Here is a 14,466-nt window from a genome sequence, read left to right as displayed (position 1 = left end):
CGTTAAAAAATTACGAACTTCTGACTGAAAATACACGTAAAGTAATCAGTAAATTTACGATGCATCGTTCTCGTGCTAGCACCCCCATCATGCTCACTTACTGTCTCGGAATGTCGCTGAAATCCCGCTTTCTACAAGTAAAATTTTGCTGAGATTTGTTTAATGTATTGCATTGCATCGTGTTTGGGATCCAGGGAGTCAGTTTGAAAGGTACATCCGAATGAGACATACCAGTTAAGCGCACTGGTAACGGTAAGCCAGTTCATTTTTTTTTTCAAAGGTAAACTAGGTTTTAGAAAAAGAACTGGAGGATTTGTAAAAGATTTTTATTTATATGTTCATCTTTATTTCTATTTATATTCTTAAGAAACCAAGGAATGTAAACATAAGTTTACAAGTACTTATAGGTAATACAGAAGGCAACTTTTTTCTTTGAATACATCTCTTCTACATAAACTTGAAGGTGGGATAGAATAAATTATGGAATAGGAACTAATTGCTTTTATAAAAAACTGCTTTACTTTTCCCGGACTCCAATTCTTACAGCCACTTGCTAATTTGATGGTTTGTAAGGTTGCTCCGCAAAAGAAAAAGCTGAGCCTCAATGTTTTCCTTTTTGTGAAACGTTTGAAGATGGTTGACATAGAAAATAGTAGAAGAAAGAGATCATTGCAGTTCTTATTAATTTTTGGGCAACTGTTCATTATAATAAATGATTTGATTTATTTTAAACCCATCGCCCTACAAATCACCTGGTACTCAGCCTGTAGGTTTTGTGCCTACGTCGTCACTGATAACATTCGGCTTAGATATCAAACATGAAGATAAAATAACGAGCTTGAATATCAAACATGAAAGATATACGACACAATTTTTGAATGTGGTTATAAACCTTTGGTAACGCCTTCAATCAATTTACATATATATTATTTTTATTGTAAAAAGTCATCATTTGATATATGCTCTGTTTACTGAAAATCCCTCTTTAGCCATTGAATTGTTATTTCAAACAGGTATTTAAGCTAGTTCCACAAATAATGAGGATATAAATAGTGCAAGTCAATTATTCATGTATATTTGCTTTCATTCTACAAGTCATAAATTCATGAAATATATTTTCATATAAATCGCTTAAGTATCTGTACTTTCCACCAAAACATAGTCAATATCGCATCACAAAGCTTTTTATATTAATAATTTCAATGGGTCAGCTCATCAGTCCAATAGTAAATAATGAGTATGAATAATCATAAAAATAATTATGGTACATTATACGGTGTAATTTTATTTGAACTTTATATTTATTAGTTAATCTTTTAAATAATCATTACTACACTGTTGGAAGTGCTTATTTACAAACAAACAAAATACTCACAACATGTTATTCAATCCTCGTGGTTTTGTCCAAACATACTTGTTTATGAAAGCCCCTTCGAGCCTAATTATCTATGGACTTATGTTAACTATCAGCAAGCAGCAACGAATTTAACTTTTTATAATAAATAGTTTTTATACTTTAAATTGAAAAAGAGGACTAAATTATATATGTATGTAAAAATTTGAATTCAGTAAAAAATATTATCAATAATATGAAGACTTGTTTTGACACTTAAAGGTACCGTTTTAGAATGTTATATACCACTATGTAACTAAGTGTCTTTTTAAATAGAACTTTTACAATAACTAAGGTTTACCTTTTTTGTGTTAAGAGAATTATGTTTCTTTATAAATTTATATTAAAGTTTACTAGAGTATAAATAAATTTCACTCAGATCGCTAAAATTTAATAAAGACCATATTTGATCCGAAGGATTTGTACTAGCGCAAAGTAATTATTTAAAACGAATCTAGGAATTAACATTTTCAGAGGACGAAACGAAATTATGCATGGAGTGAGAGCAGTAGCCGCTTGTGGCTTTACCCGACGATTAATATTAATGAACGGTGTCACGCTGTTCGACCAAGCCAGTGTCAAGCTACTGTTTCTTTTTAATGTAAATCCAGACGTCTGTGTACTTGTTGCATCCTATACAATTCTGTTTGATGTGAGGTATCATTTTCACTTTTCGCGTCTATATCTACATCAGACAATTTTTGCGAACTTGAAAGGTTCCTTATTTTAAACAAATCAACAAGAACAAACGAACCCTAAATTATGTTTTATTCACTATTTTCAAATTGTTGGTATTAAAAACTAAATTTAATAAAATTTTCTAAATTAACTAACTTCAACTATTGGTAAACTATTTTAGTAGAAACTCGATAAGTAGTATTAAATATCCATCTTATTCATCGATCGCTTTTAGAAGTTAGTTAGCTACTGCATTAAAATGTTGGCTATCTGCCTATTTTAGTTTTGCAGGTGGATTGACCTACATCATGTGGTAAATGGAAAAGATTGAGATTCAATTATCTTTTAAAATATTAACCGAGAAAAGAATACTGATATTATTAGTTCGCTTCGTAAATTTGGAAAGACGATAGAAATGTAGATACTGCATGTTTAGAAGAACAGATTATTATATCGTTCCATAAAAAAATTATAATTTAATTTTCATTACATTTTTCTCATCGGTTAACCATTGATTAGTTTTATTAAAGACATTAGGGTAAAATATTTCTTTTTTGTGTATTTTTAGCAAATTTTAAAATAACATGTTAAGATCTTAGTAAACTAATTTATACTTTAAAAGTTTCAAGATTAACCTATAATTTATATTTGAAAGGATTGTATGTTTGATAGCAATAAAAATCTTACCACAGTTAGAAATGAAAGATAAAGCTAATGGCATAGGGGTGAGTGCGAACCATGGAAAATAATGCCTTGAAGGAATAATACTATGAGGCATCAATGATCCTTCTGTAAAGAAACCTTGTGAATGTGTGGACTAAGTGCCTTTTTCCAACTTGTTTCACGCATCTTTTTCTTCGTGTACGAAACGATCACAAAAAATTCCTCAAACCGAAGGCAGTCTGGCGTTAATGTCCGTAATCGGTAAAGAAATCTAAGGAAACGTAATATAAAATGAGATTTTAGGTCCATAAAAAATATATACAGATTTTTGGTAGTCCTCATTTTAATAACATATCTTTTTATTATTATTTTAAATACTATAATATTTACGAGAACATATGTCACTTTATTTATTTGTTTTTGTATATAAATTAATAATAAATATAAATTTATTATATCATAGGCATATATCATGAAATAAAAAATTGTTAAAAAACATAGATTTCAGTTTAATCAATGTGACATCCGGTTGTATTATAAAAGACTATTGGTGATGTTACCTTTATTCTTCCTATAATAATAAGAAATTATAATTTGTTAAAAGACTATAATCAGGTTAAGATTAATCAGAAGCCTGAAATTAGACAAATCTTCTTTATTTATAGTAGTCAGAGATACAAGTACATCAAAATGAACAGGTAACTTCTATAATAAAAAATCCGAGTGCTTCTATATTTAATATTATAAGAATGCATCTTGCAGGTAAAGGTAATACTTTATACTTAAACCTACTTTTTATAAAGTTTCTTTCAACATTTAAATCGCATTATAAGATATTCATTGCAATCCAATGAAATGACTTGAATAGTGCACTTGATCATTCTTACATCCCGGGAGGATAATTTATAAAAATGGTAGTATCTCTTTAGAAAATTTTAGAACATTAAAGTTTTCATCAGATGTCATTCTTTAGTTTTAAAAAGAAGTGGCCTTCTGTGGAGACAATAGATGGAGACAAGTTTGATTTAACCACAGAACATACTCCCATTTTTGACAAAATTTTTAAGGAAAATATAAAAAAAATTAACAATCTTCAACCGTTTCATTATGTCATTGTATTATGAAAAGAGTGAAGACTATTGTAGTTTGTAGAGAAATTTACGTGGGCTAAGACTTCAAATAATTTGTATTCTATGATTATTATGTCAGAATAATTTAATTCAGAAAAGCGTGGGGTGCATTTGATTACATTTCATATCTGTCCTCTCATAGATAGTTGCCACTAGAATTATTGTAATATTTAATATGAAGCACCCCAAGCTTTTTACTCTGAATTAATTTATTCTGTTAACAACTTAAATTTTATTTTGAGGTGATAAACTATTAATGATCGTTTGACCTTCTACTACTGTAATATAATTTCTTTGTAATTGAAAAAAAAATTCTATTTTCTTGTTTGGTTAGCTATAAAAGCGTGTTTTTTGCTTATATGTAGAATTATATACTGTTTGGCTATCTAATGGATCTCTTTTAATTTATTATTTGGTTAAACATTATAAAAAATGTATAAAAGGTAAATTTTTAATACTATAACTTAATTAATAATAAGCCTTGGTATTTTTAAGTGTATTCTTGATGTGACGACTTTCCTGGGTATCTTTTTTGTTTTTTTTTCATTAATATCAAAAGCTTTTATAATTTTGTCATTTATATTCATTGTATAAAAAAATAAAACACAAAAATTGTTTAGTACCAAATTACTAAAATTTTTCATGACTAATCTTGGAAGTACACTCAGCTTTTGATCTTAGACAAACATTAGTTAGATCTAATGAATTAGTCACGTTTCTGAAGCGTCTTTACTATTTGTATTTAGGTATTTCTTGGTAGACTTAAGATATCAACCTTCATTGAAATTTAGCTACCATAAAATAAATAAATTAGAAATATTGCAATTATATCAAACAATATATCCGTTTTGGATAGGACGATTGATCCTTTTAAACTTTAAGAGTTCGTATAATCAACAGAAGTACAACTATATAACAATTTCGTTAATGTTTAAACTCAGTATATATTATAAATATGTGTCAAGATGTTAACACAAGTTATTTCTACGAAACACAATTAATCTTATTAATATAAATTTATATTTAACTCAATGAAATAAGGATGAAAATACTCTGACTCGTTCTAAATATAGAATTATAAATCCCTTATATAATATATTGGCTGCTGAGATATATATACATATATATGTGTGTATACATATATCTCAGCAGCCAATATATTAGCTGGCTAAGCTATCATTAACCTATAGCTTGACGTTTAAAACACTAGTAGGATGTTACGTACATTGTAACATCAACTTAGTAATTTACGTTGCGTTTAATTGTGTTTTTTATTGAAATTAATTATTTACATTTATGAGAATAACAGTCATATAACTCTATTGTTGATTAAAAAACATGGCTAATATGTTTTTACACCGACTTGAAACCTTGAATTGAGCGCGTTTAGTTAAAAGATGTAAATTCGTACTAAGCGTACAGACACTTCATTACGTGAAGTTAAATTTTTTATCAAGATTTTCTGTTCCGCATTCATTACGACATTCAAATATTAGCAGGAAACTTTAAGGTGTTTAGAAAAGATTCATTACTCAGTAAAATATTTCACGTATCTTTTTTATTGATTACGCAGTTGCATGGTGTAAGCTATAATCTCCTGATCGGATTAACGCCATTTTAAATAAAACAAAGAATGTAAAATATTGAAGCTTTTATTTACAAAATTATCAACGTATAATATCACTTTGGGAATTTGCAGTTTTACTTGCATAACACCATGAATATACATAACTAGTATAAAAACAATAATGATTACAATTCCTCAATCTTAAAATATAATGTGAGCCTACATTAAATGGTAGATTATCATTAAATAAACAGATTTAGCTGGAAGTATGGTATTATTATAATAGTTATAAATAAGATTAAATGTTTATATAAAATAGGAGAGTCATTAAAGTATTAAGACAATAGTAATAAAGTTTACGAGAAACGATAACTTTTTTTTTTTCATAATCAAATAACGTTTATATTTTTAAGTGTCATTCGTGCTAGAAATGATACAAAGTTCAAAAAGACTGTATGGGTTTTTTTTTTTGAAGAATATCACCTGTAATTTCTAGAAGTTACATTTAATGTGCACATAAAATATAATTTAAATTTTAACGGTTTTCAATACACTGATAAAAACTAAATCAATAAAGCGAAATACGGAACAATCATAATACACGTTTTAATTGAATTTAGTTATGTCACTGTGAATATTCTTATAACCGTTCCAATATATAAATTTGATGGTAAAGACCACTTTGGCGATGTTATTCCGACAGCGTGGTAACATTCCTTATTGAAGTTCGATTGTTTCAGATGGCTTTGCAAGATATATTCTTGAATGTCTGTGTTATTAAAACTTTCTGTACGATCCAAACGTATCATCATAATGACACCAACATTTTCGATGTGACATTAACATAACTGTCGTTTAAGACGTTTGAAAATAAAATTGATCTTAATTTATGTTTATTACGTAAAAATCAATATTATCATATTAGTTGTATTTAATTGTTTAATTTCAAATGCAATAATGTTAAAAACAGAAATGCATTCATAAATGACAACGAAAATAAACAGGCAGGTTTTTTTGGCATTTTTCTATTATTAAAAGCGTAATATATATTTATTGTCACAGGTGTAAGAAGAAAATGACAAAAATAGTACATCAGAGATTCAAATACTATGAACTATGTATGACATTAACGTCATTGTCGTATTATTTACAAATTTAATTTACAATTTAACACGAATTAACAATCATTGTTTCATTTATCTAAACTTTGAAATAGATATGTTTCAGACTTTATTTCAAATAAAATAACATATCAAATAACTTAGTGACTCACTTGATAACACGAATTTTAATTAGTATAAAACTTATATATTGTATAAATAAGAAAAAGTATGTACAATTTCGAAAGTTTGAAAGGTCGTTAACTAATAAGTAGGAAGTTAGGCTTAAAATGGAGTAGCAATTTTAGTTGCACAATAACGGTAAGTCGTTTCAAATTTCTAGCTTGAAATTATTCTTGGTAACAAAACTTTTGTTCAGAAGCTATTACCTTATTTAACAACTGAAATTGCCTCAATTTTCTGTGCTTAATTGTATAAGAAAATTATACGCCAGCCTTTATATCAACACTCAATAAATGAACCATACAAAACTATAATGGAAGACGAAACAAAGTAACAACAAGCACTTTCCCGTATTTGAGATTATAGGGAAAATATCTTTAAAATACAATTTTTGTATTTGTATAAAATTGTCACTTTAAAATATCTATATACAATACTAGCTACATCTACAGCGTTGTTCATCGACCCTTCCTGGAGTTGAATTAGTACCACAAGTTAAAGACAAAATGTATGCGTCAAATATAAATTCCTTTGTGCATTAAAAATTTTAGTTACCGGGGATTATTGAATTTGAACATTACATCTAAATATTTCGTTAAACATCTTTGAACATATATTTAAAGGGTAAATATATTTTGCGTACAGAACCGAGCTTCAAAAGCATGTTATTTAAGGTACAATTTATTTGGCAAGTATCTTCAATTTGATGTCATGCAACATTTCCAACTTATTTATGACTAATGAGTTGTTAATAAGTTGTTTTATAAATATAATCAAAAATATACATCAACATATCCTAAGAGCTTGTAATGCAAAAAATTTTAAACTATAAAATTAATTAAATGAATCAATATACGAAAAGTAGATTTCTTTAGTTACATAGCACCCCGCAAAATGTTATTTCAATATAAACAATTATTTTAAATGGAAAAAGAACATGAATATAGAATATATTTAAATTATGATTTCCAAAATTTTTTGGTTCATATTTCAAGAGATTCGACGTGTTTTTTTTTTTTAAATAATTTTAATAGATGGGTCAAACAAGTTACATAACTTCACGAGGCGCTCAAATATAAGTTCGACGATTATTTCTCCAACGAAAAAAAATTTAACGTCTCTGTTTGCGTAATATAAGTAAAAAATAATTCGATAATTGTCAATTAAATGTGGCTACACTTAATACGTAAAAAAATCAACAATCTGGATCTAAATCTAGATTTTGGCAATTGACAATATCAGGTTATGTTGTGCAAAAACGCCATAACTACGTTTAATTTATTTTTTCTTTTGGTTGGTAATTAGTTTTCTGACTCTCTTTAGGTTCGTGATTGTAATTTGATCATTAGGTTGCAATTGTAACGCCCGGCGATATGAGGAGGCAGCTGCCACATATTTTCCATTCAAATGCAAGATTGCGCCGAGATTGGAATGATGCTCTGCATCCTGCAACAAACAATTTGTATTAACGAACTTGTCATATAGCCGTCTGTTATTCCGGATTACGACTCAATGAAATTTGACGACTCCTATTTATTTCAGAAGCGTATCATTTTTTATTTTTATAGTGCAACTTTTATACAATGTATATTTTGTTAATTATTATTAATGAAACAGAGCATTCGGGATCTTTTAAGGCATTACTGAAGCTTTTGAAATTTTGTACTTTCGAATTTGATTAATTTTCGAATTGATAAAATAATTTTATTTTTTTTATTATTTATGTATCAAACTGACCAAGAAAATAAACATTCTTGGTTTCTTGATTATATTATTTCTATTATTAAACTATTTACTATGTAAAGCCTATACAGTATGATAGGATAATAAAATGACTTATAAATTTCACAGGTTTCGAATTGTATAAATATTCAATAATTCCACTTTTCTTTAGTATTTAACCAAAAGCTAGATGCAAATGAATAACTATATTAAAGCAAAGTTCACTTAAGTATAATCCTTTTTCTTAACATGATTACATAAACAAAACTTTCAGACATATCAATAAATATAATTTAAGTTTCATGAAAACATAATAAAAATTTAATAATTTGCTGATAATGTGGAAATTTTGATGCAAAAAAAACATAAATTGAGTTTATGGTACCCCCGAGAGTCATGGACGCACGTACTAAAAATTATATGACGACACGGCATTCTAGATTAAAGCGTAAAAGAGAATATAAATAAATATAAGTCATACAAATTTTTCTTCATAAAATAAATTTTATAGAACACTGGATGTCTCAAGTTTCAGAATAAAGGAGGTTTAATTAACGTATTTTTGCGTATACACGTTTTATATATTTTATATGAAAGGATGAAAAACAAAAGAATATACCTTAAATATGTATCGAGCTCAAAAGTAAAAATGATTTTTTAAAGCTTTGAAAAAATACTTCCTATGAAATAATATATGATATTGATTTTATTTTTATCCTGTCACATACAATACTTTTGGATAGCTTTTTGATATTTTATTTATGTACATATATCCAATACTTTCACGGTGTATTTTTACATTATTTACGCATGAAGTAAAATTAAAAAATTATGACGTCTATTGCTAATGTTAAGCAATACCGAGAAAATCTGAATAATACCCATTAACATGACATCTTTATGAGAAAACTAAATACAAACGTGAGTCCTTTGAAAGTCACATGTGTTTGAACGTGTGTTCGAACTAATATTAGATTTTGTACTATGAACAGAACATTGATTATTATTGATTTTATAATTCATAACAGTCTGTGTGTCTTATTTTATTTGTCTTTGAATACCTTAAATTATATTTGATGATGATTACTAATAAATGGTATCAGAGTCATTAAGTTCACATAATTACACATATATTCTACACTTACTAAAGAACGTAGGTGATGGTAAAATAAATTTGTCTCGAGTGCTATAAATAACAGAATCAAATATATTTTATTAATTTAACAGGTAAATTATCGTTTTAGTCAACCAGAAAGCAGTCGCTTTGTAAATTGGCTGTCTAGAGCACAATGCTTCAAATCTCTGTTTATACATCTGTGGTCACACGACCCAACTGCCCGCACATCAAAGCTGACACTAAGGTTGTTAGCATAGCAAACTCGGACTATTTTCTCTTCAAAATTTACTATTTATTTCAGACATTTTAATGCACATCTATAACAATAATATGTATTTATTGAGTCTCGATCAAACTCAAAGTTGTATGATGTTATTCAGAGACAGTATAATTTTAGCAGGTGTAAATAATTCTCACAATCTAAAAATTTTGTTCCATAGAGCCAGTTGTACAAATGTTATAAGTATTATTCTGTGTCTTAAAACACTCACCTCAGGGTTCAATTCCACTGCTCTCGCATACCATCTTTCGGCTGATCGACATCGCCTTGCGTCTCTTAAGGCACGAGCCGCCGTTGTAGCACGAGCACTGTTAGTTGGAGAGAGCCGAGCGGCTTTTACCAACTGCTCAGCAGATTCGAGTAAACGGCGCTGCGATCTCAGGAACATACCTTTAAAAACTTGTTCTTATATTGTTGTTTTATCAAACAATATTACGAGATAACGCTTTTCGTAATAAAACACACAAAAATTCAGACGTTTAAGCAATAAATAAGAACTTTTTAGGGAGCACGGGATTATTTATCGTTTTATAACTAAAAAATGTTTCTTTTTTTTTTCGTTGATATATGATAATTTGGAATAAATTAGATATATTTTTTTTTTTTTACCAAACTGATCTCTAACTGTAGGATCATCCGGAGCAAGTGTTACTGCCTTTTTATACCAGACCTCGGCTTCCATACTTCTGCTTACCTTAACAATAAAATAATCATTAGTCAAGGACACCTCCTACATGAAGTGATTTGATGGGATTTGATTAAGTTATTTTCAAATTTCACTAATTTCACTTACATTTCTAGAAACAATTTGCGCTAGAGCAAGGTGAGTAGCGACATGATTCGGGGCGAGCGACAACGCTGAGAGGATGCTGTGTTCAGCTTGAGTCCATTGATGTAACTGCATATGCACTTTACTTGCCATCGATAATACATTCTAAGAAAAATATTTTCACATATTTAGATATTAATTGTTTATATCTAAACGATAAGGTATAGAAATAGTGGCTATAAAGTTGTTGTAATTATATTATCCAGTATAAGTTTAAACTATATTTTATTATTAAATTTAACAAAGATTGAAATTTTACACAACATAAAACTGTATAAAAATAAAAAGACTTTATAAAATAAGAGTGTGAGTTTATTACAGACCGTTAAATATATAAAGCTATAAAACAAAGTTGTTGTGCATATATAATGGACGCTAAAGTTTTTGGAGATTTGCCAAGAGGATTTCATAAGATGTACAACTTGGAGTACATACATGTCGAGTCCAGCCTACAATGGGGGCGTTTGAGTCAGGCAATATTTGCAAGGCATCCTTATACGCTGAGAGAGCTTTATGCCAGTGTCCTCGTTGTGAATGTAGCGAGGCAAGCTGTACTAGTGCGGACACTCGGGCTGCATCATGTTCTCGTCGATCTCGAACACGCAGGCCATCAGCTCGTGCACCCGCCCGCAATGCACTCGCAGCCTCAGCCAACCTCCCATCCGCCATAAGTGATGTCCCCAAATTAACGTATGCCACTACAAAATTACATGACGTAATAATGATTTTTAGATACTGATATCATGATACTAATATCATATAAAATGAAAAAGATAAGATTATCGGGGTGTTATAAAAATATAATAGAAATAGATCTCGTCAAAAAATGAGGAAAACAGGTTTGTATAATCTACATAGTTCTGGTGAACTTTTCTGATTGTCCATAACGTCTAAATATTTGACGTAAACAAAAAATCCAATAACATTCACAATATACTCACGGGCCATGGAAGGCCGAAAGTAAATTGCCCTCTCGAAACTTTTGATAGCTTCTCCGTATCGTCTTTGGTTTTGATGTAAAATTCCCCTGAAACAACGAAATAAGTAAATTGCTGTTTTGTATTTACATCTTAGCGAGTTACATAACAAAAACCCTCAATTTCATTGATCCTTAAAAGTCTTGATTCCATTTGCCGTAATGAAGATATCAAAACTAAAAATCATTATTTTTCTTATTTTTTTTTATCTTTCAATAAACTAGTTATTTATTCCCTTTGGATTGTTTAATCCACTTATATTGCAACAAATAAAAAAAAATTGTGTCACAGTATCTTTAGCAATTTCTATCCATTAAACTGATATAAATAGTAGGGAGTATAAAAGAACTGACATTAATTACTCTACTAGAATGAGATGACCAAAGTTAGAGACATAAAGCTCTCAATAATGTACTTAAGTGGGAATATTGACATAGTTCTACCCTTCCCATTATATTACTTATGAGTGTCTTCTGATACGCATTGTGCTTATTATTTAATAGATGGAATCATAATAGTTAGTGTAGGTTAAGGTACTTTACTAATTGAAATAAACAATAATGCACGTCATTGTTTTTTATCTTTTATTTGTTTCCTTATATTTTAGGAGTATAATAAATATTATTCTTTATATTTCATTATCTCTATGTTCTTTATTTATTGAGAAATAATATCAGCGTTTATAAGTGCCTGATATTCCTATTAATCTGAATTAGTCGTCTGAAGTACGCCCTCAGAGACGTATCGGATTGTTATGATAAATAATAACGCTCATCAATATTTAATCAATACGATCATATTAATTACTGATTATCGACATGCAATTACATAGAAAATTTGTAACTGTAGCTCCAGTTACTGCTAAAATTATAATTATTTAAATTATGTATTCAACGTATTAGAGAAATCTGATAGCATTTTAATTCAAAAGCTAATCGAACCAGACATGTTATGAATATGTGAAAAACCTTTGACAGATTTGATGAGCGTTTTCATCACGACAGCTTGTCATTTGTGTTGTATGATAAAAACTACCTCAATAATACATAGTTGCGGCGGTGCAATATTGTCCGCATGAATAATGCAAGTTCCACGGGGTCGGGCTCAACGTGGGCTCAACGTACAGTAATGAGAATCGTCCCTCCCCAGCTATTGTGCCTCGTCTACGTCAGCAATAATTTGTTACTAATTCCCCTCTAATTATAACAATGTACTTCCTATTTATTATATCCTATTCTATGCAATGATTTTATATATAATACTGAATATACGAATAGCCGCAGATAATATTTCACTCTATGATAATCGTGCAATAATAGGCCGTACGTCATTAAATGTTACTAAAAGCATTTTGGTGTTAGGCATTGTCTTTTGAGGCTATTAAGTTAATAACAGGTAGCAATATATTTAAAAGCATAGTTTGTTGCTAGAAAGAGGGTTGCTAGTGAAAATTAAAAATTTGTCATAAAACGAAACTTTTATAAATTTATGGAAGCGGAAATTTAAAGTAATGAATGAACTTCAGATTTAATTGGGTTATTTTGTATTTTGTCACTGGCCATCGAATAGAAACAAAGTTTCCACAAAATCATTAGGCTGTTTGTTTTGTTTTGAATTAATAACTTTGTGCCAATAAATAATTTTACTATAGCTATAATATCTGAGTGAAATTGCGAGGCTGGATATAATGACGCATAACAACAGACTTCATTAAAACAGTAACGATTTCTTAATGTTAACGATGCATAAATATTAATGGCGCTGACAAATTATTTGTTTCACGAGGTACCTTTGACAAACGCGCGAATGAATTGAAAGTAATTTATGCGGCAAAGCTCACGAAGGAGTAGGGATGCTTCCGTTAACAGAGTCACGCGATGTGCGGTGCCTACATTCCACCAAAAAAGTTAACAAACTGGCAAATTAAATTTATACTTACCTGTTATTTAAACACGTTTTGAAATTTATTATATTTCTCGTTATAACTTCGCGTTAGATAGTTTAACAAATTAAACTTTAATTTAGGATTCGTGTTGATGTTTGATTAGTTTTGAGGGCGGTGCTTTTGTTTACTCCTCTCAGTTAATTAATGCAGGATGTTATGTAATTTATGATTTATTGATATTGTTTTAATTATGATCTGCTATGTTGTTGAAATAAGTTTGTTTGCTCAGTCCAATATGAATCTAGTGTTTACGAGTAGTGGTACCAAATTTATATACTATACTAGACAAGCTTATCAGCAATATTTAATTCTGCAATATTTTGTGCTATATAGAATAATAAAGTTTTAAACATCCTTATATTTTTTACTCTCAAAGTTGTAGGTTTCGTTTTTAATTAAGTGCAGCTCAGTGTAGTATATTTTATTTAAACGTACAAAAGATTAAACACTTGTTTATTTACAACAAATCTATTCATTTAATCATTTATTTCAAGCACAAATCATTCCTCTGAGAGAACGGATGTTTATTTTTTACTGATTTCTTTTTTTACAATATATCCCAATAATTCTTTTTATGACGTGAAAAACAGAAATGGAGAATATGTTGGGTTCTATTTTAGGTTTGTGAATTTATTCACATCAAAGTTTTTTCGTTATTCCTATCAAAACTTAAATTTCCATCAGTTATATCAAAACAACCTTTCTCACAGAAATTTTGCAAACTGAACTAGTTTTCCTTTTTCTAATCGATTCGTTTTACTGCTATATTCGACTGCAATTTTGCAAACGCCAACTGTTTTAGACTACGAAAGTTTAGTAGCATTGTTGAACATTGATAGGTAATACTACAGTAAATTTCCTACCTAAGCCGGATATAGTTCG

General features: G+C 29.0%; 1 protein-coding gene across 1 annotated transcript in view; it reads right to left on the bottom strand.

Moving 5' to 3' along the window:
* Nucleotides 1–5,539: 5,539 nt before the first annotated feature.
* LOC116768383 (protein O-mannosyl-transferase TMTC2) overlaps nucleotides 5,540–14,466 on the bottom strand; it is a 61,976-nt gene continuing 53,049 nt past the window's right edge. The window contains exons 6-11 of the mRNA XM_032659089.2: nucleotides 11,604–11,689; nucleotides 11,098–11,360; nucleotides 10,627–10,767; nucleotides 10,443–10,527; nucleotides 10,045–10,223; nucleotides 5,540–8,160 (exon numbers count right to left, since the gene is read on the bottom strand). Of these exons, the coding sequence (XP_032514980.1) occupies nucleotides 7,993–8,160; nucleotides 10,045–10,223; nucleotides 10,443–10,527; nucleotides 10,627–10,767; nucleotides 11,098–11,360; nucleotides 11,604–11,689 (922 nt within the window). The 3' untranslated portion in view covers nucleotides 5,540–7,992. The remainder of the gene's footprint in view (nucleotides 8,161–10,044; nucleotides 10,224–10,442; nucleotides 10,528–10,626; nucleotides 10,768–11,097; nucleotides 11,361–11,603; nucleotides 11,690–14,466) is intronic.

This window comes from Danaus plexippus, chromosome 4 (assembly GCF_018135715.1).
Source record: "Danaus plexippus chromosome 4, MEX_DaPlex, whole genome shotgun sequence".
Classification (NCBI taxonomy): Eukaryota; Metazoa; Arthropoda; class Insecta; order Lepidoptera; family Nymphalidae; genus Danaus; species Danaus plexippus.
This window is presented reverse-complemented; position numbering and strand designations above follow the sequence as displayed.